We start from the raw sequence: 25,843 nt of genomic DNA, 5'->3' as shown, positions 1-25,843 counted from the left end.
CTTTTTAAGATTTTCCTCCTATTAAACTTGTTGATGGTATCAGCCATTAAAACAACTGTGATATATGTCTTTACTTTCTCTCTATCTATTCTTTCTCCACATCTCTCTCTCTCTCCCTCTCTCTTTCTATCTAATTTACATATCCTGAGTCAATATTATACTCACATTACTCTCAAGGTATGGATATGAATGGTTAACGACAAACCTCACTTTGTTCCGACTGTGATGAAAGTGATATTCTGTCAACTTAGCATGTGAGGATAAACATTTTGAGACAATGACCTGAAACAACCTTCCCCCCCCCAAATCCCCTACGACTATTCGTCTGAACCTTCCTCATCCCTAGAGTGATGCAAGCTCAAAAGGACCTATTACTCAGCAATAATGGGAGTAACTGTGGAAACCAAATGGTGGTAAATAGATGCATTTTGCAATATTTTCACAGAAAGACCTACAATGATCTTTTATATGTACTTTTGGCAAGCTCTAATTATTTCCATAATCCCATATTAAAACAACAGTGTGGAAGGAACCAATAATGTTATCTCAAAACATATGTGTTCGATGGCAGAAAGACAGACAGACAGACAGACAGACAGATAGACAATAGATAGCAAGTTGATTGGACACACTCCCCAGTTCTGCTGGTACAAGTATGAAAGATGACAATAACAAAAAAAGAACAGTGCAGTGTATGCAATGCTACATCCTTTGGAATGATCAGCAAAAAGTTTGATTGTAACAGATGACAGACTATTCCTTTAAATCATAGGAAATTCTTGGCTTTCCTCCCAGAATCTTTATAAACAATTTAATTGGACAGAGAAACATTCACCCTTTTCATGAGCCTCTGTATGCTGATAAACACGTACACATAGATATATCATCTTAGAAACTGGAAACCGCAGCACTTGGCACAAATTATGCTCAGTTGCTATGGTAACCAGCCCAAAGTCACAGCCAGACAAATTACAGAGAATTATGAGGGAATGAGAAGATGAGACAAAACTGAGGAAGAATGTCTTTTCACATGTATCCCCTTGTTTCAATTCGGATAGTTTTTCAGGCAAGATCTGAAGAATCCAGGGGGAAGACTTCACAAGAGAAAAAAATGTTTGTTCCATAAGCCAACAAAATGATGGAGGAAAGCGATCTATTTATTGATGGAGGAAGGTTGGATTGGAGACAAGTTATTATAGACGATTTAAAATCAAGCAGTAATGATTAAAACAACAGATTGTAGTAATATTAACAGGGCAAAATGTATGCAAAAAAAGGATTGAGAGCACCATGAAACTGCTTCATTTTTTTTTAAAGACATTTCAGGAAATAGTTTGTGTTTAAAATTTCAGCCATCAGTTTTCAGATTCATTATTTAAGTTCTTTTCCTAGCAAAGCTACAGATTTTTTTACTGTCAAAAAAGTCTCAAACGTTCTTGCAAGAATTGTGTGGCAATGCTAGCTTTAACAATATGTAGCATTTTCTTAGTGTCAGAGAGATTATTCCAATCCTTTTCATTCATCTTGGAATCTTCTACAACAGCCTTGTCTGGGCTTGGGGAGAAAAAAGGTAAACAATGTTTGAAAGGCTCCCTGGAAGGCATGAAAGACTTAAATCTGAAAGTGTATTCTTCATCTTGTTAACTTTCTTAATCTGGTAATAGCTGATGGAGCAGCAATGACACTTCCCCATCAACCCCACCCCCACCCCCCTCACCCCCCAAAAAAAACATTAGGTAGGAAGATACACAACACTTTTTTACTTCGACTGAGTCTGACTATATAAACTTAATTCTACCTCCAGAATTCTGGTAATTCTTGTACTCTGGTAATTCTTCTTTAGGGAAAACAGAAATTTCTCTAGAAAACCACAGAATATTTCAGAATCATTTGTAGCAATTTCTACAAGCCAAATTGAGTAGGTGGTTAACCATATAAATGTACTCTTAACATTAATGACATCGCAAAATTGTCAAACCTTAAACAGGCAAAATATAAAAAAAAAATTCTCAACACATTTCTGTGAACAGCTATAACACAAAAGATTTTCCATTCCAGTAGGAAACACAAATAACTGAACTACATATATTTATCTTTCTTTCTTACTTGCAAGAAATGCCATGCAAAGGCAGACCACACTAATGTGGTGGAACAAGGACATTTTCAGTGTTTTGAGTTCACAACCCTCGTCCACAAGTCACACAGTATGATGACTGTTTTGATACATTTTTACTATGAACCTAGCTATCAATAAAAGGAAATATATACCATTCAAAGTATCCCAAGGCCTTATAATTCTCAGAAAAGGCAATAGTAACTAATCCATTTCATTTGAGTCTGTGAATCTCTGACATAGTATGGACAAGGTTAGTCTCAATGACCATGATGCACAGTAACAGGTGCTGAAAGTCAACTTCTCATAGTTGGCACTGATCCATTGATACCACTCACTGTGTTTTGACAATGAATAATAACAAGAGCTCAGGTAATATCTGATAATGACTTTGATCTGTATTCGTTGAACTGTTTAACTGTATTCGTTGAACTGTTTAACCTTCAGCTTTGCAAATATAGCAGTGAGGTATTCGTCTTCACAGTATCAATGCCCCCCCCCCCCCCCACTGTTCATCTAAGTAAACAATTTGAATGCTATATAAATCAGCCCTGGAAATAATCATACCACAATATAGATCATAATCTGATATCACAATCTAGGGCAAAGAAGAAAACTCCCTGCTTTTGCAAAACTTTGAAAGAATAAGCTACCCTGTACTCTGATATGTACACTCTGCATCCTTAACTGGGTGATATAACCTAAGAGTGTGCATCTTATTATCAAATGCAATCTTATTTTGGCTAAGAATTTCGTCAGGTTTGGTGAAGTGCTTGACGGGGAAAAAAAGCAGCAAAATAATGTTTGAAATATACCAAAATAATCCAATTTTGGGACTCAACATTTTAACTAAGATAACAATTCTGGTAATTTTTTTTTTTTTATTATTATTTATTCTCTAGGACATGGAACTATCTACTTTGACTATTCTTAAGATCTGAGAATAATTTTGGTGTTTAAATCTCACAGTGGAAACTCTCCTCGCCGAAAACGACCGTTATTGCGCAACTTTCACGAATCTGATGCACAAACCGGAAGTGGCAAATCGGAGATGGCGCGGAAATAAGCCGAGTCGTTTCCAATACCGAAGCTCACGTTAAAACATGAATTATGCATGATCTTGATCACCGAGAATTGCCGTATATGGTATTAGAGCTTCCTTATATAGTGCAAAGACACATCTTCGTTAGAATTCGGTTGAACTCGTTCTCATCTAGCTTCAATCAATGGTTTTCTCTGCCCTTGTGGAACGGCGAGGATAATTTGCAGGTAAGTAACTCAGACTTTTCGGATCTGTAAGGTTTCCGTATTAGAATGTAGGTTATCATTATTTTGGTTTCAAAATGTTGGCAATACGTTAAAGCATCGACGCTGTAAGTTTGGATTTTGTTCACCCGTAAAAAGTGTACAAAAATTTAGCTCAAACATCATGCCAAGTTCTTGCTTAATCGTTAGCAACAGTACATACGGCTTTACGTTGTTGTTGCACTGTAATGTCGCCTAACACATAGGCTTCGTATACCTTGTATAAACCTATGTACTTATAGTTACTATTACTTTTCTACGGTACTATTACACTAAAGCTTTGGACATATTTGTTAGCAACGTAGATAGGGCTTCGCCACACCGTAACTTCTTTAAATTCGTTGTGACAGATTTTATATTGTTTCCTAATCGCGGAGCTCTCTTAAATTTATGTATGATACTACTATAAGGGTTCTGTATTCCTAAGTTAGTTTATGCCTAGCCTAAATAGTACATGACTATATAGGCCTGTAGGCCTATATAGTCATGTACTATTTAGGCTAAGCCCAAATCATCATATTTTAATTACTTCAACTTGAAGGCCCCCTTGGCCTTGGCTCTAGTAGTACTAGTACAAAGTACAAAGTAGGGCACGGCGTAAGCTTAGATATAAAGGAAGGCTATGGCCTAAGTCTGTTCACTGGAGTGTCACTTTTAGGCAATACATTACTTAAGCCTTGGGTGGAGTGGTGTTTTAATACTAGACAAATTCTAGGCTTAAGTTAGTAGGCTATCCTTGCATTTACAAGGCTAGGCCTATCTATATATTCATTTATCCCTAATAGTTATGTAAAATAAACAGCATCCTATTTCCTAGCTGCAGTTTTGCCCACTAGTTGTAGCAGATGCACTAACCAACATATCAATACAAAGCAGGGTTTAATTTTGTTGGAATGATCTTGAACCTTTTGAGACACATGCAGCCTTGGGATTTTGGGATGTGGGTACAACATAGGCCTTCATTCTGCTTGTACTTGTAGCTAAATGTCAGTAAGCAAAATTGCTGCTTACAAGTCCAAAGTTTTGATGACCTAGTGTACTTAATTTAATTGTACAAAGTGGCTATTCTTACGACTGTTCGTAAGAATAATTTCCGACTACGCATGCGCAGTTGCTATTTTTATATGACAGGAGAACTATTTTTTACGACTAGGAGTAACAAAAATTTCCAGTTAGGGTTAGTGTTAGGGTTAGGGTTTAGGGTTAAAGTTAGGGTTACCCCTACTACATGCACAGTTGCTTTATTTACTTTACTGCGCTTGAATTCACCTTTGTCGTAAGAATAGTTTATAAATAATTGTTACGACTAGTCGTAAGAATAACCACGGCCTTAATTGTATGTTTAGGAAATAGGAAGATAACAATTTGCACCCCGACTACAATGAGTATGTGCTTATGTGTTTCATATAAGTTTCATATTTTGTCAGTGTCAGAGTTGTGAGAATAAAACCCTGTCAAATGTTGATACCGTGGGAATCTCACCCGAGTCCTCTAATCCAGCACATCTTGTTAGTCATCAAGAACAGTTTGACAGTGACTCTGGTTCTGACTCTTCAGATGCAGACTCTTTATCTGGTAATGAATTACTAGATGAAGAAAATGAACTGAATTGTTTGATAGTGATGAGTTTTGCAAATTAGTTGCTGCTGCTGCAACTGAAACTGAGTATTTTGGTGACATTGGTTTATAACTTTGCCTCTACATCAACTGGTGTATCAACTTTTTACTGTTTTTCTCATTCTCAGGTGCCGTCACAGCAGTCATAGTGGAAAGTTACAGGTTTGGGTTTTGACATCCAACATTATTATTTCCTTTACTGTTAGGTACTTATGCCCCTTTAAACAGTGAGTTTGCCAATAAAGTGAGTGCTTACCACTGTGTTGATTACATGAGAAATTATGCACAAATTATCTCCAAAACTCCTGTCATCATCAAGTTTTTTTTTCAACATGTGAAATAAAAGATCAGACTTGACTTTCAATCCAGAATGTGTTGTGAAGCTTTTGTCAGTAAACTTTAGATAAAAAGAGTATCTTTTAAACTGCCAAGCAATAGTAGTGAGGTTCCTTTGTTTACTTATGATGATATTAATGGTAGGTTTTTTTTATCAAAAAAGTCTTGCACTATGAATGATGTACTTGCACTATGAATGATGAGTAATTGCTTTGTGGATGAAAATATACACAAAATGAACATCTTTAGCTGCCTTAATCCTTCAATACTGGAATACTGTAGTGATTTATAGTGAATTGGTTTACATGTTGGATGTCAAAACATAAGTCCTATACTAGACAAAAGTATAGTGTGGTCAAAATTTATTTCTACTCAGTTAAGTTTTTATTTATTTACTTTTTGGGGTGGAGGAGGGAGAAGGGTGGTTGAGCTATAGGGTTCAGTTGGTGGGTGATGGAGGGGAGGGAGGAACTTAGTGGATATTTAGGTGCATTATTCGTGAGAGGTGGCCCTTTTTGGGAAGGGGCTTTTGGGATGGTTCTCAGCTCACATTTCACCTCTTTGTGAAGTTAAGGACTTTTTGGTGTTTTTAGACCAATTTTATTACTTATCTTAATATTAGTGCATAAGAGGGAATGCTGAAATGCAAAGATGGATTTAAAACTTCCCAGTATCAAACATGACAAAATTTTATCTCCAGTAGTTGCGCATTGCGGAATTACTACATAATCTTTACATCTCATGATCTATTTTTTTATTTGTAGAAATATATATTTGAGAAAACTTTATCATCTAGCATTTGGTGCTGCCTAAAACCTGCCTTCTTGCCACCTAATGATACATTACAATGAATTGTTTTTTCTCCGTATCTTTTAAATTTCCTTCAGTACTTAATAGACCTTGAGCAATTAAACCTTAGGCAAAGTAAAGTTTGTCATAAACCAATACCTTGCCGTGCCAAGGTCTCGAGTCCGACTCGAGTCGCAAATTTTAGGACTTGAGACTCGACTCGAGACTCGGCTGTCAGAGACTTGGGACTTGACTTGAGACTTGCCCAAAAAGTTAGCAAAGACATGGGACTTGACTTGAGACTTGCCTTCAAAAGACTCGGTTTTTCTACTAGAGACTTGTTTGTATTTCACAATTTTCTAATCATTAAATAACTTCATAAGTTGATATCGATAATAAATAATTATGGTTTCGTGTACGCTCGAATTACGAGCGCCCAACGACGACTACATGCGTTACCATAACTACCATTGGCTTGGTTGAATATTCCATCCAGGGCTGCTGTTTGGCTGAAAGTTGGCCTTTTTCAATAAAACAGTGGTTAGCAAATTTTGAGGTAATTTGTTCCGTGGCGTGTGCCCCGGTTTTGCTATTCGGCTGTTTAATTTATACCACATAATTCCTGGAACACTGTTACATTATACGTAGCCTGCATCATTGTATTCAAACTTCAAAGACTTGAGACTTGACTTGGGACTTGCTCATAGGGACTTGAGACTTGACTCGAGACTCGACCTCCAAAGACTTGAGACTTGACTTGAGACTCGCTCAAAATTTTCAAGGTGACTTGAGACTTGACTTGAGACTTGCTGGTAAAGACTTGAGACTTGACTTGAGACTTGCAGCTAGGGACTTGTTCACAACTCTGGCCATTTGTAAGCACAACACTAATGCTTGCCGATATTATTAAAGCCTTATAAACGTTCCAGGCATGGAGCATGTCACCTTGTTACTTTAAATTTTCTCATATAACACATATTCATATATCAGCTGATCTTGTGACAACATCACATGCAGTCTTTCACTCCGTCCCACAAAAACTTTGTAAAAGACTCCGTCCTTCTTGTGCTGTGCAAAAGCTAGTGTACCATGTATCTGGATGACACTTCATTCCATTATATGTTTTTTTTTGCCTTTTTTTCTTTTTGAAAGTTCTTCAGTACTCCATAAACCTTGAGCAATTAGACCTTGTGTTACCTTGTTACTATAAGTTATTTCATATATCAGCTGATCTTGTGGCAACATCAAATGCTGTCTTTCACTCCGTCTCACATAAATTGTAAAAGACTGTCCTTTCATGTGGTACCTCTTTGTACATACGTTTGTAATGTGTTGTGACTGGCTCATTGATTGCTGTGTCTGTATTGCTGTGTCTGCACTCTGTAGATGCTTTCAACATTTACATCACTTTTATTTTTTAGTCACACCTTTTCTACATGTACATTTTTTATATATTCTTTTCTTTATCTTTAAGTTACTCTTTTATCTTTCATTTCACCTTATGCCCTGTGCTATATTGATTCAAACTCATAGCATACTGTAGTCATACATCTGGTCACATAGCTGTCATTTATTTAAAAAAAACTGCCATCTTTGCTCCATGTTAAGCACACTTCATTATGTGATGTAAGTGATTTAAATATCATCTCTTTCTGTTTTATAATGCTACGTATTCGTTCAACACTAAACAGTTCTTTCAATTTGTATACACCTGTCCACCTCTACATGCTTCGTGTATGGTGAGCTTCTTTAAATTATCATTTTATTATTTTTTTATTATTATTATTATTTTTTTTATTTAAATTATTATTTTATTTTGTACCACATCTTACCTCCATGTACCTCCATGTACAGTCGAATTATAAATGTCATATATTACCTTCTATGCCATTTTAATATTATATACATAACCTTTTCATTTTTGTATGCATTCCTCTACACATTTGTGTTGAAATTTATATAGCATTGTTTCATGTTAAGTACCAAGAAGTTTATAATAAAGATAACTTCCAAGGATAAATAAGGACTTGGAGACACTTTATCTTTCTTCTTTTTTTGGTCTTTATTTGTTGCTGGTACTGTTGGACAGTGGTGATCGCACAGAATGTTACTACCGATGCATGAAGGATGACTTCCAAGTATGGATTAGCTTATCAAAACCAGGATTTGACTATTCAAGAAGACCACTTTGTCTATCCCCACCCCCCTCTTATTCCATTAGTACCCCAAATGGGTTAGATTTTTGTGTTGGCAACCAATAAGCTTTCCCCTCCAATCTGTTCCATATCACCAATGCCCCCTCCCACCCTCCAACAAACACACACATACCCCCTCCACCCCATCCCTTTCCTGGATAGTCCCAACCTCAGCTAGCATGTTTTGATTTCCCCCTGTCCTTACAATTAAAATTAATAATCCTGATGCCCTAAGTTTGTACAAAACAAATAATCCGAGTGGTTTTTTGCTTTTCTCATATTCCACATACTTAAAAATGGTTCAAATCTCAGTTTTAACTAAACCAAAGCAAGTCAAAATTATATTCTGAACACACCAGATAAGCAGTGGAAATTGCGTGTGCTTTCCGTACCGGGAATGGTTGTCAGTCATCTAATATATCATGACTATTCATCAGAAAAGGCGTAATTTGATGACGTTCTCATTACTATACAATGAATATGCATGACCTTATGAAGCTGTCCGCCATTTTTGTTTCTAAGAATTGACCTGTTGTTTCGTACTGACAAAAGCCGTCGTAAAACATCTGTAAGTGTCCGTATTAGAACTCGGATTAAACCATAAGCAGTACCTAAATCTGTGTTGTGATTTCAAGATGCTTTTTGGCGGTTATCGAGTATGTTCACGCACGGAAAGTTCAATTTTGACCATTTTTTTTTACTCGCGTGTTCACGTTTTGAAACTTGGATAAACAGTGCTCGATTCGTTCACGTTGGTCGTGACCCGCCGTAAGTGTGTAATTTCTCTTCAAAAGTTTCTTACAAGTTGATCATGTTGTTTTGTTGTGTGTGTGTGGGAGTGAAATCATCGTTATGCCATTTCTTTAAGAGATATTCAGCTGTAAAGTTTTGTTGTCTACTTTTCAAATTTAGTGCCAAAATTCAAAAAAGCTTGACGTCACATATCTTGAACATAATGAGGGTCACCAGGTCAGATTACCGACTGTCACTTTCGGACCTTTACAAAGCTGTTCTCAAAGTTATTGCATGATGAGGCAAATTGCCATCCACAATAGGTAACACTGACTCTTTCTATCATTGGGATGTGGTTTAACCCCTGGTTAACCCCCAACAAAGAAGATGGGGTGGGTGCTTTATTAGTAATGCATAAAAACAGTATTTGGATAAAAACAGGCGAACATCAACCGCAATTACTTCTAGAAGTTAAAACAAAATTATGTCAGTTCTTTACCACAGAAGTGTACTTTGAAAGCTCATAGGTAGTGAGTGATCAGCCATCATCATCGATGCCACAGTGATGATAAGGTCCCAGGGATTCAGCGTTAGGCAAACCGAAATCGCAGGTATTATTAACACGGTTTGGGCTTATGACCCAAGCACACGGGTAACAGCCATAGATAATTGTCTTAACAAATTACTTGTGTATCAGGACTATATTAGCACGCACAGCCAACTAATAATACACAGGTTACCTACCCTGTCTCTAGGACGACTTCCATGACCTGCAGTGGTTGTATTAAAAGTCCTACAGCTGTCACAACAGTAACTGTTGACTATTTCTCACCATTTGTGGTTCGGACTGATTCCAATCAGTGCTTCCTCTACACCCTAGCGAAAGGGTTATTTATCACCTTCACAGCAGGATATAGGCTTATGAAATCCAGCCCTATTACAGCTAATGGAGACATTGATTGGTGGGGAGACCTTAAACCATTCCTACCAGGGCAATATCCTACTAAATAATGCTAGAAGGACTTGCTTGATGCTGTCTAGAACCCTGGAAATTCAAAACGAGTTTTTTTTTTTGGCTTGGTAACCTCAATTTTCACTTTCATTATCCTGGTGACCCTCCAGAAGCATGATGTGGCCTGGCCGAGGGGGGGGGGGGGAAGTGATCTACCTATTGGGAGGACTTAATCCCCTTCCCCCTTTGAGAAAGCTTTTGCCATGATTAATGGTGCTTAAATACAAAATGGTGATATATTTTGCAATTTCATGCAAGTAATTCGTACTCAACCTTTTTCCACTCATTTTAACGAAATATATGATGCATTTTTCATAATTCCTCCTTTTTTAACGGTTTAATGTTTTGATGACCTCCACTAAAAGAAAACCTGGGGTCTGGAACAATATAAAATGTTGTTTACAACTATGGGAGATGTTCAAAGCAACTTTTATGCATTTAGTCAACAATTTTTGGGGGCAAATCTACACGGTATTACAACCCTTGGAGATTTTACACCAACTGAAAGTTAACGAGTGAGCAGTTATTGAAATCTGAAAACCATCTTGAGTATTTTGTCATCTCAAACTGCTATATTAATGTTATATTTTGTACAATGTCATATTGTTCAAATGCATCATCATTAATGCCAACCTTGTTACTTCTAGGAATAAACTTACACATATTGTTATGTTGAAATTCCTTCCAGTTGAACCCTCCAGGGATATGATTCCCAGAACTGGCCTACCCACATTTGGTTGATCAATGCCATACCAACAATGAACACCATCAGTAACAGATATATATACCTTCATTCAATAAAAGCATTCAAATATATGCAAAGACTATAGGCAGTATATGCGATGATGAACACCATGCAGTTTTGAATACTGTGCAGTGTGGTTTTGCCAGCCCTGGAGGGTAAAAGGGTTCTCACATCTGTGACCTATTCAAAAACTTAACTACCCTCCCTTCCAACAGGACTAAACAATGCACCCTCCTTGTCCCTCTAATCAAACTCACTTGGTTAAAAGGTGAAAAGGGCTAGGAGAAGAATAACAAACACATTTCACTCCAGTGATTTACCCCCAAAATATCAGAAAAGAAAGCTCAAGAGGTGATCCCACTTGTCAGATTTTATAGGGATTGGGGGGGTGGGTCTCTTTTCACTTCTGGATATAAATCAATTCCCTTCTTTTCAGGTAGATGCATCAATCCTTAATCTAGAAATGAATCACCATCCAGTGTGATGATGACAGCAACAGAGTCAGTGTTTATGATGAGTGAACTAGAGAGGGAATTGTATAGAGAAACCCAGACTAAAGTCTTACCTAACCTTATCACTACTACCAGCACAAATGAAACAGTGGCAAACCACTGGCATATAACTTTACACAACTGACCCCTCAAACCACGAAATTAAAAAGCTTGGTATAACAACAGTATTACGCTAACATGGTAATTACTGAAAAAGTTAATCTTTCACTAATGATAAAACTGTAAATAGACCATTTAATCCCCTTTTATGTGCTTTCAAGGTTAGTTTAAGGGTTGTTGACCTCTGTTCACTTCAATTGACCCTCAATCCACCAAACATATTGATATTCTTAATTATAATTGGTAATTGCCAATCGATGTCAAGTATGAGACCTAATTTGCTGAGATTTACCTTCATGACATAATATTATTTATATTGAAAATTATATATACTGACAATTATGATACATACATGTAATCGCAAATCCACATACATGTACATACAAACAAATCCATACATACATACAAACAAATTCATACATACATACAAACAAATTCATACATACATACAAACAAATTCATACATTCATGCATACATACACACAAACATTCATTCAGTTACATACATACATACACACCCAACTTGATGACCAAAGTTTACTAACTGCTTCCTTGCTGTAAGGGAAGTTTCATCACTGATTATGCATCCTGCAAACTGTCCAAGTTAGTAAATGCTATTTATAGCAACATGATCTCATGACGGAGATTTCTGAGAAAACTTGGAGAGCCTAGAGGTCACAAAGACCACACCCATGGCATCATAATATATCAATCAATCAATCGCCACTTGACGAGATGGATCAGTTAATCAACATCCAGCAATATCTGTGTTTGAGCTGTACTCATCAAGTACTTTCGATTGAGTAAGAAAAGTGAAACAATGCTATCAAAGACAAAGAGAGAAAATTGCACGTAACAACAACAAAAAATGCATTTTGACACTTTATCATGTAATTATTGTTCAATTGGGGAGTTTTCTTTTGTCCTTTTCCTTATTCCTTCCTTCCTTTGTCCTTCTTCTTTCCTCTTTCTTTTTCTTGCTCTATCTTCTTTGATTAAACAAATATACGTCAAGTTTGACAAATATCTTTGAACTGGAAATGTTGAACAACAGAGAAGACTCAACCTATGAGTTTGCAGGAATGCAAGACATCTATATAAAGACTTTTTTTTACATTTATCTGTAGGCAATTACATTCCCATGAGAGGCTTTCACAGAAATTATAGACATCTTCAAACTGCCAACCATTTCTCTCTTGCTCCCCCCCCCCCCACCCCCGTTCTATTTTCAACTTTCCAACTTAATTTGACACCCCATTTCAACCCTCTCTGTGAAAAGGTTGACTTTGCATAATCCAAATATTTATATTTCAGTCTAAGCCAATGCTGAAAAAGTAATAGGGGCCCTAAGATGAAAGGCAGACACAAAAGTTGTCAGAAAGAATCACATCGGCCATTGAACAAAAAGGTGAGGTGTCAAAAAAAACAAAAAGGTCTATGCATTAATTGGAGAGAGTGGAAGGTTATGTAAGCAGAAGTACAGAATGAGCAGCTTCAAGCAGCCAGCAGTCTGCAGAGATTCAAATCCTCTCACCATCTGATATGCCCAATATACATACAGTATGTTTTATATATATACATATATGTACATTAAACTTCTATAGCTGGTTGTATTTCTGTAACAATTAAGACATTTTAAATCTGTACAAGGTTTTTGTTGCTTTCAGTTAACTCACAAAGTCTGTTTTCTAACTGATGAAATCAGATCAGCTACTGTGTGTAGTAGACTGTGTAAGCTGTAAGCTCTCCCCTCTTAACCAGTATCTTGCAAATAATGTCAAGAGCATTGGTAGTGCTACATTGCTAATACTTTAAAGCCCAATGGCACTTCAGCTGATAATTATCATCCACTCGACGACTGTTTAAGACCATTGTTTTAAGTTAAATATGCTAATTACACTAGGCCTAACAATGCAACAGTGCAATGATATAGTCCTGTGAACATACGATATATTTCTTTTGAAAGATAGCAATCATTCCTGAGGAAATACATACAATACATAAAATACAATACAAATAAACCCAAAAAATTGGGCCACTTTAAACAGTCTCACATCATTAATTAGCTGACCATACAGTACACGCATTCAATGAATATTCAACAAACTGGAAATTAACCAGTTGAGATCCCCCTCCCAAAAAAAATAATAACAATAATTCTCCTCTTGTCATATCACCCTTCAAAGCACTTATCTTGACAGTATTAGCAGTATGGCAATGATTAGAACGAAAGTGTTTGAAGGAGACACATACCAGAGGTGAAGAAATAATCCTGTGTTCTCAAGTGACATCAATTAAAAGCAAAAGTTTAAAAGTACTCCTTTAAAAGTGAATGAAGGTGAACTCATGACTGATGACATTTTGGCATAAGACCTACAAACAAACTTGAGTCCAAAAGTTTAATTAGCTCATTATAACAGTAAACATTGAAAGAAAAACAATTACTTCCTGACATAAAGAAACCCTGAACGGTTTAAAATAGCTTTGGTTCAGACATATTGTATATTTATCTAGACCATTGCAATTTCTAGTTTCAATAAGTCCACTGCACTTTCAGATCCTGTTCAAGAAGGTTATATATGTACCGACTTCCTGTTTGACCATGTACACATCTCACGAAATGCTAAAGAAACCTTTGGGAATATTACATATCGATCACTGAGTAGTAACACACAATTATCCTGGAATTTGTATTTTAATCTTTTGATGTGCTTGTTTTGGCATCCTGTGAGATATGTGTGGTACGCTAGAAGAATGATTAAAGCTGTAGGGCTCTTGGCAATGAATACATCAGCTTTGTGGGTTTCTTGTTGCCCTTTTCTGATATACTGATCCATACTACGAAACCTGTTAGTAATGCAGTTCTGTCGCTTGCCAGGTCAATTTTCATTTAAGAGAAACTGACAACAACAAAAAATCAAAAATTTTCACTTGTGATTATTCGCATGTGATTAACTTCTTTTAAAGAGAACAATGTCTGGGCGACATGTACAGTTTTTAATCAATTCCAACTGAATCACTACCTACTCAATACTTATCATTCCTTTGATGAAAAACAAAATCTAGAAAGGGGAGGGGGAGTTGGTTCCTGGGTGGTCTCACTCAGTTTGATGAACTACCATTTCAATCTGAACAATAGTCAGTGGGTTCGGTGAAAATAGCGACAACTGACAAGAAGCTACTTTAAGGGCCTGAGAGAAGAGTTGAAGGTGATGCCCTGTTCTGATCTGATCTAATCTGATCCCAAGATCTTGTTCACCCCATGTGGTAAGGACAGGAGATCAAAACTGGAACTAGAGAACAGTTTGTGTGTTAATAAAATTGACTGACCATACACATATACAGCAGTAATAGCTGCAATCTCATTAATTACTAGAATAATTTACTGGGCTGGCTATTCATGTTCAATGTTCTCTAACTTCACAAGTTTAGAAATCAATACAGGACAGCCCCCCCCCCCCCCCAGTGCATTAACATATGTATTGCAGGACAATATTCACTGCAATCTTTGTTTGAACCAGGCTTGAACTTAAGTGTAACTGCCTGTTCAGTGATCCCTGTCAGGAGGTGGGGGTGGGGGGGGGGGTGTGATGACAAGATTCAGAGCAGGAGATCAAAACAAAAGAAATTGTCATATAAAATACTTGGTATTGGGAATACCACGTAGGAAGGTGAGTGGGGGATCCAATGTGAACATGGCCTACAACTGGCCTACATGTGAACATGGCCTACAATGGTGTTGATCAGTGACCCAAAGAACCAAAATGGGCCAATGTGTAGGCCACCACCCATGTCATCATTAAGCATGCTGCAATGATACCACACTGACTGACTTACAGACTTTGTTTCGGAAATGTTTCCCAGCTTGCCAAAAAAAAAAAAAAAAAAACTCTCAAATAATGAATCGCAAAATTTGCAACATATGAATCTCACTGACGGGATGAGGTTGAGGGACCTTAATTGTGCAACCTTGGGTTGACAATGACAAAGAAAAGTCTATTGACTCATAACTAAATACCGCGGTTACATTGCATACCAGACCTTGCACTCGGTGATTAGCTTTAAAATAAAGCAAATTGATTTTCAAACCTCTGCCCTGGTTTACATCAGATCCAATACTCGGTATCACGGTACCACCCCCAGTTCACGATCACCGAACTAGTGCTGGAGTGTTTACTAAAAGAAACAGTGCAAGACCGTAAGCTGTGAGTTTTGCAGAACCGGTTTAATGCCTCCTTTTGTGTCAAATATATTACGCACATGCATCAAAACAACAACGGAAGCTTGAACGCCATGTTGAACTTGGTTCAACCCCAAGCTGCATTTGTATTACAAACTGAACACTGTGCGCTGGGGTGTCTGATCCTACCTGGAAACTAGTCTATCTTAGAGTCAAACTCAATTGCGCCATATCTTTATCTAAATTCACAGAGCACAAGATTTTATGTTTAGTATTAAATCCATTTCACCTCCCATCATTATGATTTATAAATGCTAATGGCTTACTATTTTTTGTATTATTATTATTCGTACACATTTAACACACAGTCCTATCATGTCCATTTTCAGGTCACTTTTACAGATAAATCATCTACAGCGACCTACCTTTCAAGCTCCAAATGTTTACCAGCAGATAATTATTACCAGCTTTATCCAGACAATCCTTTTCCATTCATCCAATGTTTGCCCCCTTTTTGATATGCACCGTAATATTTGAATATTCACTTATTCAAGATTAGAAAATACAGCCGATCCAAAGAACTGCACTGTCCTCGAAAAAACAAAACAAGTCGGACAACCTCCAAAGATAATTGGGAGCAGGATTCTTATACACACATATGTACACAAAAACAGCAGCCCTGATGCATCAAATATGCTTTGTTTAGTTTTTTGGTAGAGCTATAAACTGTCTCCATCAAACAAAAGCTTGTCAATTAGTCATCATCCTTGCAACCTCATCTCCTCCAGCAGACAGAGAGAGAGAGAGAGGCAGAGCCTGCTGCATGACCAAACAAACAATTCAACGTCAAACTGGATCCACAGATGATGCTGACAAATCTATCCAGCATGATTCATATCATGTCCGTGTACCGAGCTAATTACGATTACAGAAGCCGCAACTAATAACATTCATCAGAATCTCCCTCCGAAAACAAAGTTCCCAATCGACTTTGATCTCCAGAGTGAATCTATTCCTTCTTCTTAATTTATGCTTTGTTTTTTTCTTCTTTTTGCTTTATGCCGTTATTAAAAACATAGATATATATATTTATATATATCCCTCCAAGACCGAGAAAGACTAGGAGCGTGATGTAAACCCGACCGCAGGAAAGGACATCGACGGATCAAAAGGATACACGACGACGACTCTCCCGCCTCGCAGCAGACCGATGATGATTATGACGTTGTGAATTCCAACCTCGCAGCAACAAACACAATTATATCTCTAGCTCACCGAAAAATCAAAAAAATTCTGATTAAAGAGAGACCTGTGACCTGAACATGAACTGCACACACAAGAGTGGCAACAGCAATCGCATCCTTGGCTATGCTGGAAAGGTTTCCAGATGCATTCTTCCTGTCTGTTTCAATCAAATTCCTTTTTTGCAATTTTTACCGCTTAGCATGCCTGTAATTGAGTTTCCTATTCCCCCTGACTTCTGATGACATTAAGAGCTGGCATAGCAGCCCGTTGACTATGGCGGATACCTAATAATTCAACACCTACTCAACAGCCTGCACAAACAACACAATGGCTATGTGAAAGGAAACTCGATATGAACCATGATGATGATGACAACGGCCATGAAAAATGAGAGAGAGAGAGAGAGAGGTGGAGAGGGTGACTCTAGCAGCAGTGTGTGTGTTTGTCATTGCTGAATTCCAACTGGGTCAGAGTATCAAGTCTGTTAAGGTCACAAACTGTAGAAGTACCTAACTACACTAACTTCTCAATAACTACTTTTAAAGGGATAGTGTCAGACAGAGGTATGAATATTAAATCCCGATGCTCTCATCAAACTATGAATAAAAGCAAAACAGCGAGAGAAGGAATCGAAAGGGAGACTATTTTTTCTTGAAAAGATTAGCACTTTGCATTAAATCCACCAATAAAATGCCAAAATTTTTTTTACCAAATGTTCGGAGAAATACTTTAATAATATAGTCGTCAGCATGTCCAAGTTTGTACTTTAAATGAATGGTGGTTGTTTACATGTATGACATATGGACAGGATCTCCTATAGATAACCAAATAACAGTACAAGAATGTTATCAGTTCTTAGGCTAGGGTAGAGCAGAGTGTGTGTATGTGTGTATGTATGTATAGATGAGTTAATTACAAGTGAGGATGACAAGAACTCACAAATGTGACAACAAAGTTCATCTCGATATAAATTTCTTCTTTTTTTTTTTCTTTTCCATGAATATTTGAAACATCATATAGAGGACATGCTAGGCAGAGGTAATTCCTAAAACACAGATTTTTTAAGAGAGTTATTTTACAATTTGATAAAAAATTCTTCCTTCTTTAAAATTAGAATGCTGTTAGGTTGTAAGATCAATGAAGTGTAAAATCTACTACTGCAATGAGAACATACTACAATGAGGCTACTAGAAGCTCACAAATTTAAACCAGCCATTAGAGACTACAGAGAGAGAGAGGATTTTTTATTGCACAGGTGGGAAAATTGATGAGAATACCACCTGTTGTTGATGCAGAAAGTTAACCAACCGTGGAAATACAAATCATTGTTGAACTTCTTGGTTTTGGTTTTCATTAGACCTAGTTTTATAGGATGTAGTTTTGTTGGTAACAGAAATCTTTCTCCCACTCAAAGAGTAATAGGTTTGAAGAAGATAACCCAGTGGACTGTACACACAGACAGAAACAGCTGGTTGGTTCACTCTGCGAGCAAACTACGACCGGCCAATGCAAAAAGAGAAGGGAACAGGGAATTTCGCCTCTCGCAGGTGTTTTTAGAAACAACAACATTAGCATGAAAATTCCCTCTATTCTTGTCCCTTTCATGTACATAAAATGGCAAAAGTATGGTCCCTACTCTCATCCTTCCCGCCTCCCCCCCACCCTTCCTCATCCATTCCCACCACCTCTGCTCTGGCAAGTCACTTCTTCATTGTGGTCTTCTGTTCCTTATTGTTTTGAGATGTAAGTGGTAAGAACATTTCTTGCTTTATACTATATTCTCTAATCCTAGGGTACGTAACCTACGGCCCGCGGGCCACATGCCTCAAGAAAAAAAAAAATATCAATCTATTCTAAATAATCACAAAAAACGAGCTAGCTGCTTAGAATTTATCTGCACTAAGGATGCTGTCAGGTAGGCCTATTATCCCAATTAATTATCAACTGTACTGTATTGACATTATGTTTTTGTGAATGCGCATTAAGTACACACACCTATTGCTTGAAAGTCCTCGGAGTCAAAGGTTTGAAATCAACAGCAGGTCGTTGGTTAGGTGCCGCCCAGTCAATTTTTCACTCCTTATATCTGGCCCATTCATTCAAAAAGGTTGCCCAACCCTGCTCTAATCAAACTGAACTTTTCCTAGTCTTCACAGAGATTTCCCAACCTCCTGTTTACTTTTCATTCACAAAATACCATAAACAAGGATTATCTATCGGATATGAGAATGATTTATTGCATCTAGGCATACCCTTTGACATGTCTAAGTCTGTAGATCTCTCAGAATGGACCTTTCTTCTCCTAGGGACAACCTTTGTGACCCTACACTTAGTCAAAGCAGCAGCTAGAACTTACCCTATCTGAAGCCATTACCTGCAATGTTAAACCCGCTTACTGCCTTTTTACCAGACTGAAATAAGAGAAACTTGTTTAATATTACACACATGTATATATTGCTTTTTCAACACTTCTGGGTCATCTCCGTCTAAACAAGTAAGAGTGTTCTTTCTTCTCTGACACTTATTTTTCTAACATTTTCTGTTTCTTTATCAATTCTTATCACTTGTTGGTTGAGTAAGAAGCTGTATATAAATGATTTAGTCTCCATTCTCCATTTTCTCTCTATTTTAGTTCACTTTCCTTTGAGGTCCTGTGCTATTTATGCCTTCCAGGAATCCTATCACTGTTGATAATTGTTTGTTATACCCTTGTGCCTCTGTCCCCCACTGAGAATGCTTGCCAACCCCATGCTAGGTTGTGTGACATTTTAACCTGCACTTATGCACCCCTACAGCTTTCTGGTACTGTCTACCCACCATTTGACACTTAAAGAAGCAGATGGTAAAAATACCTTTATGAGCTTGAAGTATTAAACTTGATATTGACAGCTCCTGCTAGGTAGGGTTCAGCCAACAACCAAGAGTAAGTGAAAGCAGAATATGACCAGACTTTTAGTTCCAGAATCTGCTGCCAGCTTTACTACTTTTGACAAAACAGCTGTCGATAACCAAAGCGTGATATCAATCTAGATCAGAATGAAATCCTGTCACAAAAAACTTTAGCCCTAAATAATGGATGACAATATAAACAACTTCAGCCCCAATTCTTATATGCAAATTAGGCTAGACTTGGTGCCTGTGCTATGACTGTGTGGATAGACAACACGAGGTGTTCATGTTGTTCTGATATTAAGCAGTGGTAGACTTTGATAATTATTAATTTATGTATCCCACAAGCAAAGTAGTTTTCGTTGAATCATTTCCGATGGGGAGAGTAATAATGTTGTGAGCGCAAACAGCTGATATAAGAATTACTTCCAGATTGCAACAGGCTACAAATATCTTAAACTGTTCAACCCTGGTTTCATTCAAGTTCTAACCCTCCAAGTAACTACAAGACAATGCAATGGATTAAGTTAGATAATTGAATGTCCATTTCTTGTTTCTTTGTGGGGGGGGGGGGAGAGGGGAGGAGGGATGCTTTGAGGGTGGCTTCAAAATGCTTGTTGAAGTTGTACCTGCATGGCCATTATATGACATTCTGACATTAATTGCCAAACTAAACACCAACAAACCCATACAAATCAAATATACTAGCCAATGCAAATGGTCTGCATTATTCTTGGGACTAAACTGTAGTATTAACTTCTCTCTTATGTCTATCACGTAGCTATACATCCCATCACTGCTTGATAATTCAAGTACTAAAACATCTTGGATTTAACATGGGCAAAAATACAATTCTAGTCTTAAGATCTACCCTAACTTTTGTTCAATTCCTAACCTTACTCCCATAAAGTGATACTAAATGCTTCAAAACTGTATCGTCAACATTTCCTTCATTTTGTGAGATCGGAAACGTTCCTCGATTACTTTACGTTGTCATTACAATATATTTAGAGTCATACATATCCATCCAACTTGCACCTACCCATAGCCTGTGCGAACCACCCACAATTAATTTTACACATCCTCTTTTTGTAAATAAATAATCGTAGCAAACCATTAATTCAAACTCTAATCCTACAACTTCCTCTTCGCTGTGACTGACTCACGTAGAAAGAAGTCCAAAGAACAAAACTGTAGTCTCATTTTTCCAGCCACTATTTTACTTTGGGGGGGGGGGGGGGATTTAATCACTAGAGGGACCGCCAGCATGAACCAGCTTACACTAGAATGATGTCATCGACCTCAAACTAAGTACCCCAGTTGAGAACTAAACAAAAATTGCTCCTACCTGACAAGAGTTTTTCGATGCATGCAATTTATTACATACAAGTTTCAAATTCCTTTCAGTAATATCTATCCACTCCAACAGGATCGACCAAATATATTAGCTTTCAATCATCCACTTTATACAGAAAAAGCAGACATTGCCATGGTAACGTGAAAATTTAATTAATTTGGGAAGAAGAACAGACAGCCAGACTGTTTTTTTTTTGTGTTCAATTTAAGTGGATCTAATCCTCCCAATTACATGTGTACTGACACAAAGCAGATTTTGCATGTTACATGGCACACATACATACATACACACACAAACATCTGTAGTTAGAAATGGATAAATAGTAAGTTATAGAATTGCACCAGGTATACACATCCTACCAGCCCATGCACACACAACAGAAGCTCTTCACTGATTTATCGAAGTAATAGGAGGCAATTTTAGGCAAAATAAAGAGAGTCCAATTGACATTCTATCTGTCTGTCTGACTCTCTGCAAAGACATTGGGAATTGCTACTGAACAGGCTCGACTCACACAAACAACACACACAGACCAAAACAGAAAATGCCCAAGGACTAATAGATGGCGCCATTCTCAAATCAATTCAAAGAAAGAATTTCTTTCTAGGTATGTAAGTCTACACAAAAATTAAAAGAAATCTGTTGAATGTTCCTTTCATTAAAGTAGCTTTTCTTTTCTTTTCTTTTTATTTCTTTCTGAGTTATTATTCCACATCCTTCATAATGAAACCCAAAGAAACACCTTGCCTATTATAAGTTAATTCCAAGCTATGAAAACATTGAACGACGATACCTTTGAATGTTTGCCGTTTGCCTGTGATTATAACAACGAGATGAAAACATATCCGGACAGATATTTTCAATCTGAATGAAATCATTAAGAAATGCTTGTTTGGTTAAAAGAAAAATTTTAATTACTGCATATTAGATGGACAAGTAACACATTGTTGTTTTAGTATTACTACTCATTATTGTTTGGTAAAACTGGGGAAGTTTGCAACCAAACTTAATGGGGTAGCTGCTGCCTTAATTAAGCAGAAAGTCAAATTAATTATGCACAGATAAACAGCTTACACATACCTTAGCCCACCGACTGAAAACATTCCCTTAAACTTTTGGCACAAATCATCACACTATACTGTGTGAACCATAACATATTTGGTAAACTTTTCCAATTTTGGTGAAGTTTCCTTTCTGAGGAAGTAAGTCACATACAAATGCTGAAAGTAATGCAGCTGGGACTGTAGAACATCTCTGAAATCCAAAAGGATGTATAGAAGATTAAAATCCAATGTATCCGGGCAATTTCCTTAAGATTTACTATCTACTACGAAAATGCATGGTTAGACACTTTGGATGGTAGAATGAGAAGGAAGGGCAACGACCGGAGGAGCCGGTCGTTGAGGGTGCACAGTGTTAAAAGATTACCAGGGCATACTAGACACGGTAGAATGAGGTGCTAAGGTTGTGAGGAGACAGGTAAGCGAGGAGCGAAGTAAATTTACAAAACAAGTTCAACTGGGGAAAGGATTAATAGGACATCATATTTAGATGTAAACGTAGATTACGTTCCTGGCTGTTATTTACCTCTCTCATCCGACCCCGTCCACTCGGCTTCCATTTTGCTCCTGAAGATTAACACGGACCTATCTTCTCAATGTACCCAGAATAACCCTCACCACAGCTGCTGTCAAGCAGTGATTAATTTATCAACTCCTCCTGAATACTTACAAAGTCCACTTCAGAAGTGGATTAAATAACCTGGACCAACTTCCCATGAATATTATTATCTTTCACCCAAGTAAATTTGGATACATCGGTCTTGCCCACAAAAAGTCCATCTTAGAGTTTAAGGGACGTTAATTTAAGGGCGAACAACGCAAGTGTCAATCTTCACTTATGAAATGAAATCCTCAACCTTTAGCAATAAGAAGTGGCACACAAGATTCATATCCCTCGGGCTATCCTTTCAGCCTACTGCATATATTACATTCAGAAATGGGTTGATGCATTTTTCTAGAGCAAAGGCAAGATAACCACATAAGAAATTATTCCGGAATTGAGAGAAAAAAAAACTGCGGTTGCTAAGGTGATGAAATCGCTGGCATTTTGCAGGCAACTTGATGACCAATTTTAAAGCCTCGTATAAGAGATTAAACGGATGCGAGCGACTGTAACAGATGGCACCACCGTAGTAAAAATAGAAGCCTTGTTAATTTATAACTTCTGATCAAACATTACCTTTTTAAAGGAAAACAGATCTGATACATTTTAGCTAAAATGTAGAAAACATAAGCAAATTTGTATTTAAAGCCGAAAGTCAACATTAATAAGCTCCCAATACTAACCGAACAACCAAGAAATTGTTTTACTACTGCATCACTCTATAAAAATGTTGGGCAATAAGATGAGACATCTTCGCTTATCAGTGAACGATGCTTGGCACTGATCGACCAAGAATACATTCAACAAAACCAAATGTGCCTTCTAAAAGCTGTAAAGCTGCATGCAGAGCTGATCATGGTACATAAGTACTCTGGTTTCATTGCAACACATATTGGTACTTCATGCAGTTAAATGAGGAGAAAGACTATGCCCAAATCATGAAAGAAGACAAAAAGGCATCCACCATCTTCTCCATCATGATTGTGATGGGTTTGTAAGATAAAGCAAAGCTTTTGAAGTCAAAGGTTTGGGAACTGAGTGCCCCCCCCCCCCTCCATTTTGTCTACTGTTTGTACATACATACGTACATATCATCACAAAGACGCAAAAACCACTTCTAATAAATTTTTTACTTTCCCAATATGGCTGAAAACATTCTAAAAACGAAGCACAATAGGGTATACCTACAAACCATCATAGGAAGCTTGACACTTAATAATCTACTTACTTTGTATGGCTGGGTGTCACCTTTCTTGAAAAAGTCCAAAAGGTTGTCCAAGAAAAATTCCACTGGTTTCAGTGTAGAGTCCTTGAACCCACAGCGGTCAACAAGGCTTTTATAAACCTGCAGAATAAACGTAATACGCCATAAAAAAGGTACAAACATATGCCCCGACCATAAACTAACTGTAGTGATGTAGTTGTTAAACTACGACGGATCCATTGAGCTTTCGGTTCCATTACACTTATCAAACACGAATGATAAATATTTGAATGGGAAAATTGTAAACAAATTATTCAAAGAGTAAAAAAAATATTGGGTAGCAGAAGATTTGAACCAGTTACCTCAAAAAAATAAAAGGCCTATGCTCCGTGAAATAAGCTATACAAAGTTCAAAGGTGCATATAGGTAGAATTAACTGGAGTGAGATTAAAAAACCTTAGATGTAAGGATTGTAAATTCTTCATTCTATATACATTCCAAACCTAATACTCTTCACAAATTATTATAAAAGCATTGATCTCAATCATGCAATTCCCATTGAAAACGTTTTTCTACAGTTAGATAATTTAACTATACTACCCCTTTAAAATATTTTGCACCTCCCCTCCCCTCCCCCCCCCAAAAAAAAATTGTTATCAATTTGTAAATGAAGGTAATATGTTACTAGGTTTGTTTTGGTCGTACAGATAACTAACTTGACAATTGCATGAGAGCTCACAGTGATTACATGATTGTAGGTTGTATGTAGGTTGTATCTAGGTTGTATGTACGTTATATGTAGGTGTATGAAAGTCTCACACATCATGCCTACACAAATTGGCAGTCCATCCACATCATCCAACTGTTCTGATTTCAAATGTTTTTGCACAGTACAGTAGTTATGAGAATAAGTACATCAGATATATTCTAGTGGCTAGAGCAACTGTCTGATTCCCATTATTGAAACGATATGGAATCCTACCCAATCTTGTAAAAACCTGTCATCTTGCCAGAACAGATGTGGGACTATAAGATATTTGAGGTGTCTCCACACACCATAAACCCACAAACAAATAAACTGTCATTCTACTGCATGTCACCTCTGACATGGAATTGACCTCACACATCCCCAAATACACTCCCTAATCACCAAATCTTTAATCCACCTGCATCTTCCCCTGACAGCCAGCCTTCCAAGTTACCACATAAATCACCTACATTCCTGCCTCAAGATGAATTGATTTTCTTTACATGTCACTCTAGACACATCTATACATCTGTTTTGATAAGGTTATGCATGTGACTGAGGTCAAAGGTTACTATCTGTAAACCTTTTACATTGTACATACATATGTATGTAACTGGAAAAATGTAACTGGCAAGAAAATGGGCTATAAAAAGTTCCAACTGGGGGAAATATTCTGAAACACCAAAATTTAACTCTATGGAGGAAAATGCTGCCCTGGAGAAACTGAGGTGGAACTCCTGGCGATATAATAACACTATTTATACATAGTGCAGGGAAAGTTTCAGGACTGATTACAAAAGGGTTACAAAGGTGTAAAAAAACACTGAGAACTGACCTCCTATCATCGATTGAACAACAGTGCATACATACACCATGTTGCTAAACTACCACTATAGTATTGGGGTGAAATGGTAATACCATATTAAACAATTTAATTTTGATGGTGTAAATTAAAAATAATTATTAATAAGACCTAAGATAACAAAGGAAAAGGGAGAGGGTGACAGAAGGGAGGGAGGGGAAGTCTAAATTTGATTACTTACAATTAATTCATTAGTTGGTATTCCAAAATCAAGGTTCTAAGGTGTACCACATCACAA

The 25,843-nt window shown here is 37.2% G+C and overlaps 1 protein-coding gene and 1 long non-coding RNA gene across 5 annotated transcripts in view; one reads left to right on the top strand and one right to left on the bottom strand.

The window, feature by feature from the left end:
- LOC139967938 (probable JmjC domain-containing histone demethylation protein 2C) overlaps positions 1-25,843 on the bottom strand; it is a 128,051-nt gene that overhangs the window by 57,693 nt on the left and 44,515 nt on the right. For 3 of the 4 annotated variants that reach the window (XM_071972163.1, XM_071972165.1, XM_071972164.1), the window contains exon 3: positions 24,020-24,136. In XM_071972163.1, the coding sequence (XP_071828264.1) occupies positions 24,020-24,136 (117 nt within the window). Of the gene's footprint in view, positions 1-16,060; positions 17,184-24,019; positions 24,137-25,843 lie in introns of those variants that run through there. The other variant, XM_071972168.1, reaches the window with a different exon arrangement.
- On the top strand, positions 3,075-8,201 carry LOC139967943 (uncharacterized). The gene is made up of 2 exons (XR_011793196.1): positions 3,075-3,829; positions 3,918-8,201. It is a non-coding gene; the product is annotated as an uncharacterized lncRNA (long non-coding RNA).

The sequence above is a fragment of the Apostichopus japonicus genome, chromosome 5 (assembly GCF_037975245.1).
Source record: "Apostichopus japonicus isolate 1M-3 chromosome 5, ASM3797524v1, whole genome shotgun sequence".
Lineage (NCBI taxonomy): Eukaryota > Metazoa > Echinodermata > Holothuroidea > Aspidochirotida > Stichopodidae > Apostichopus > Apostichopus japonicus.
This window is presented reverse-complemented; position numbering and strand designations above follow the sequence as displayed.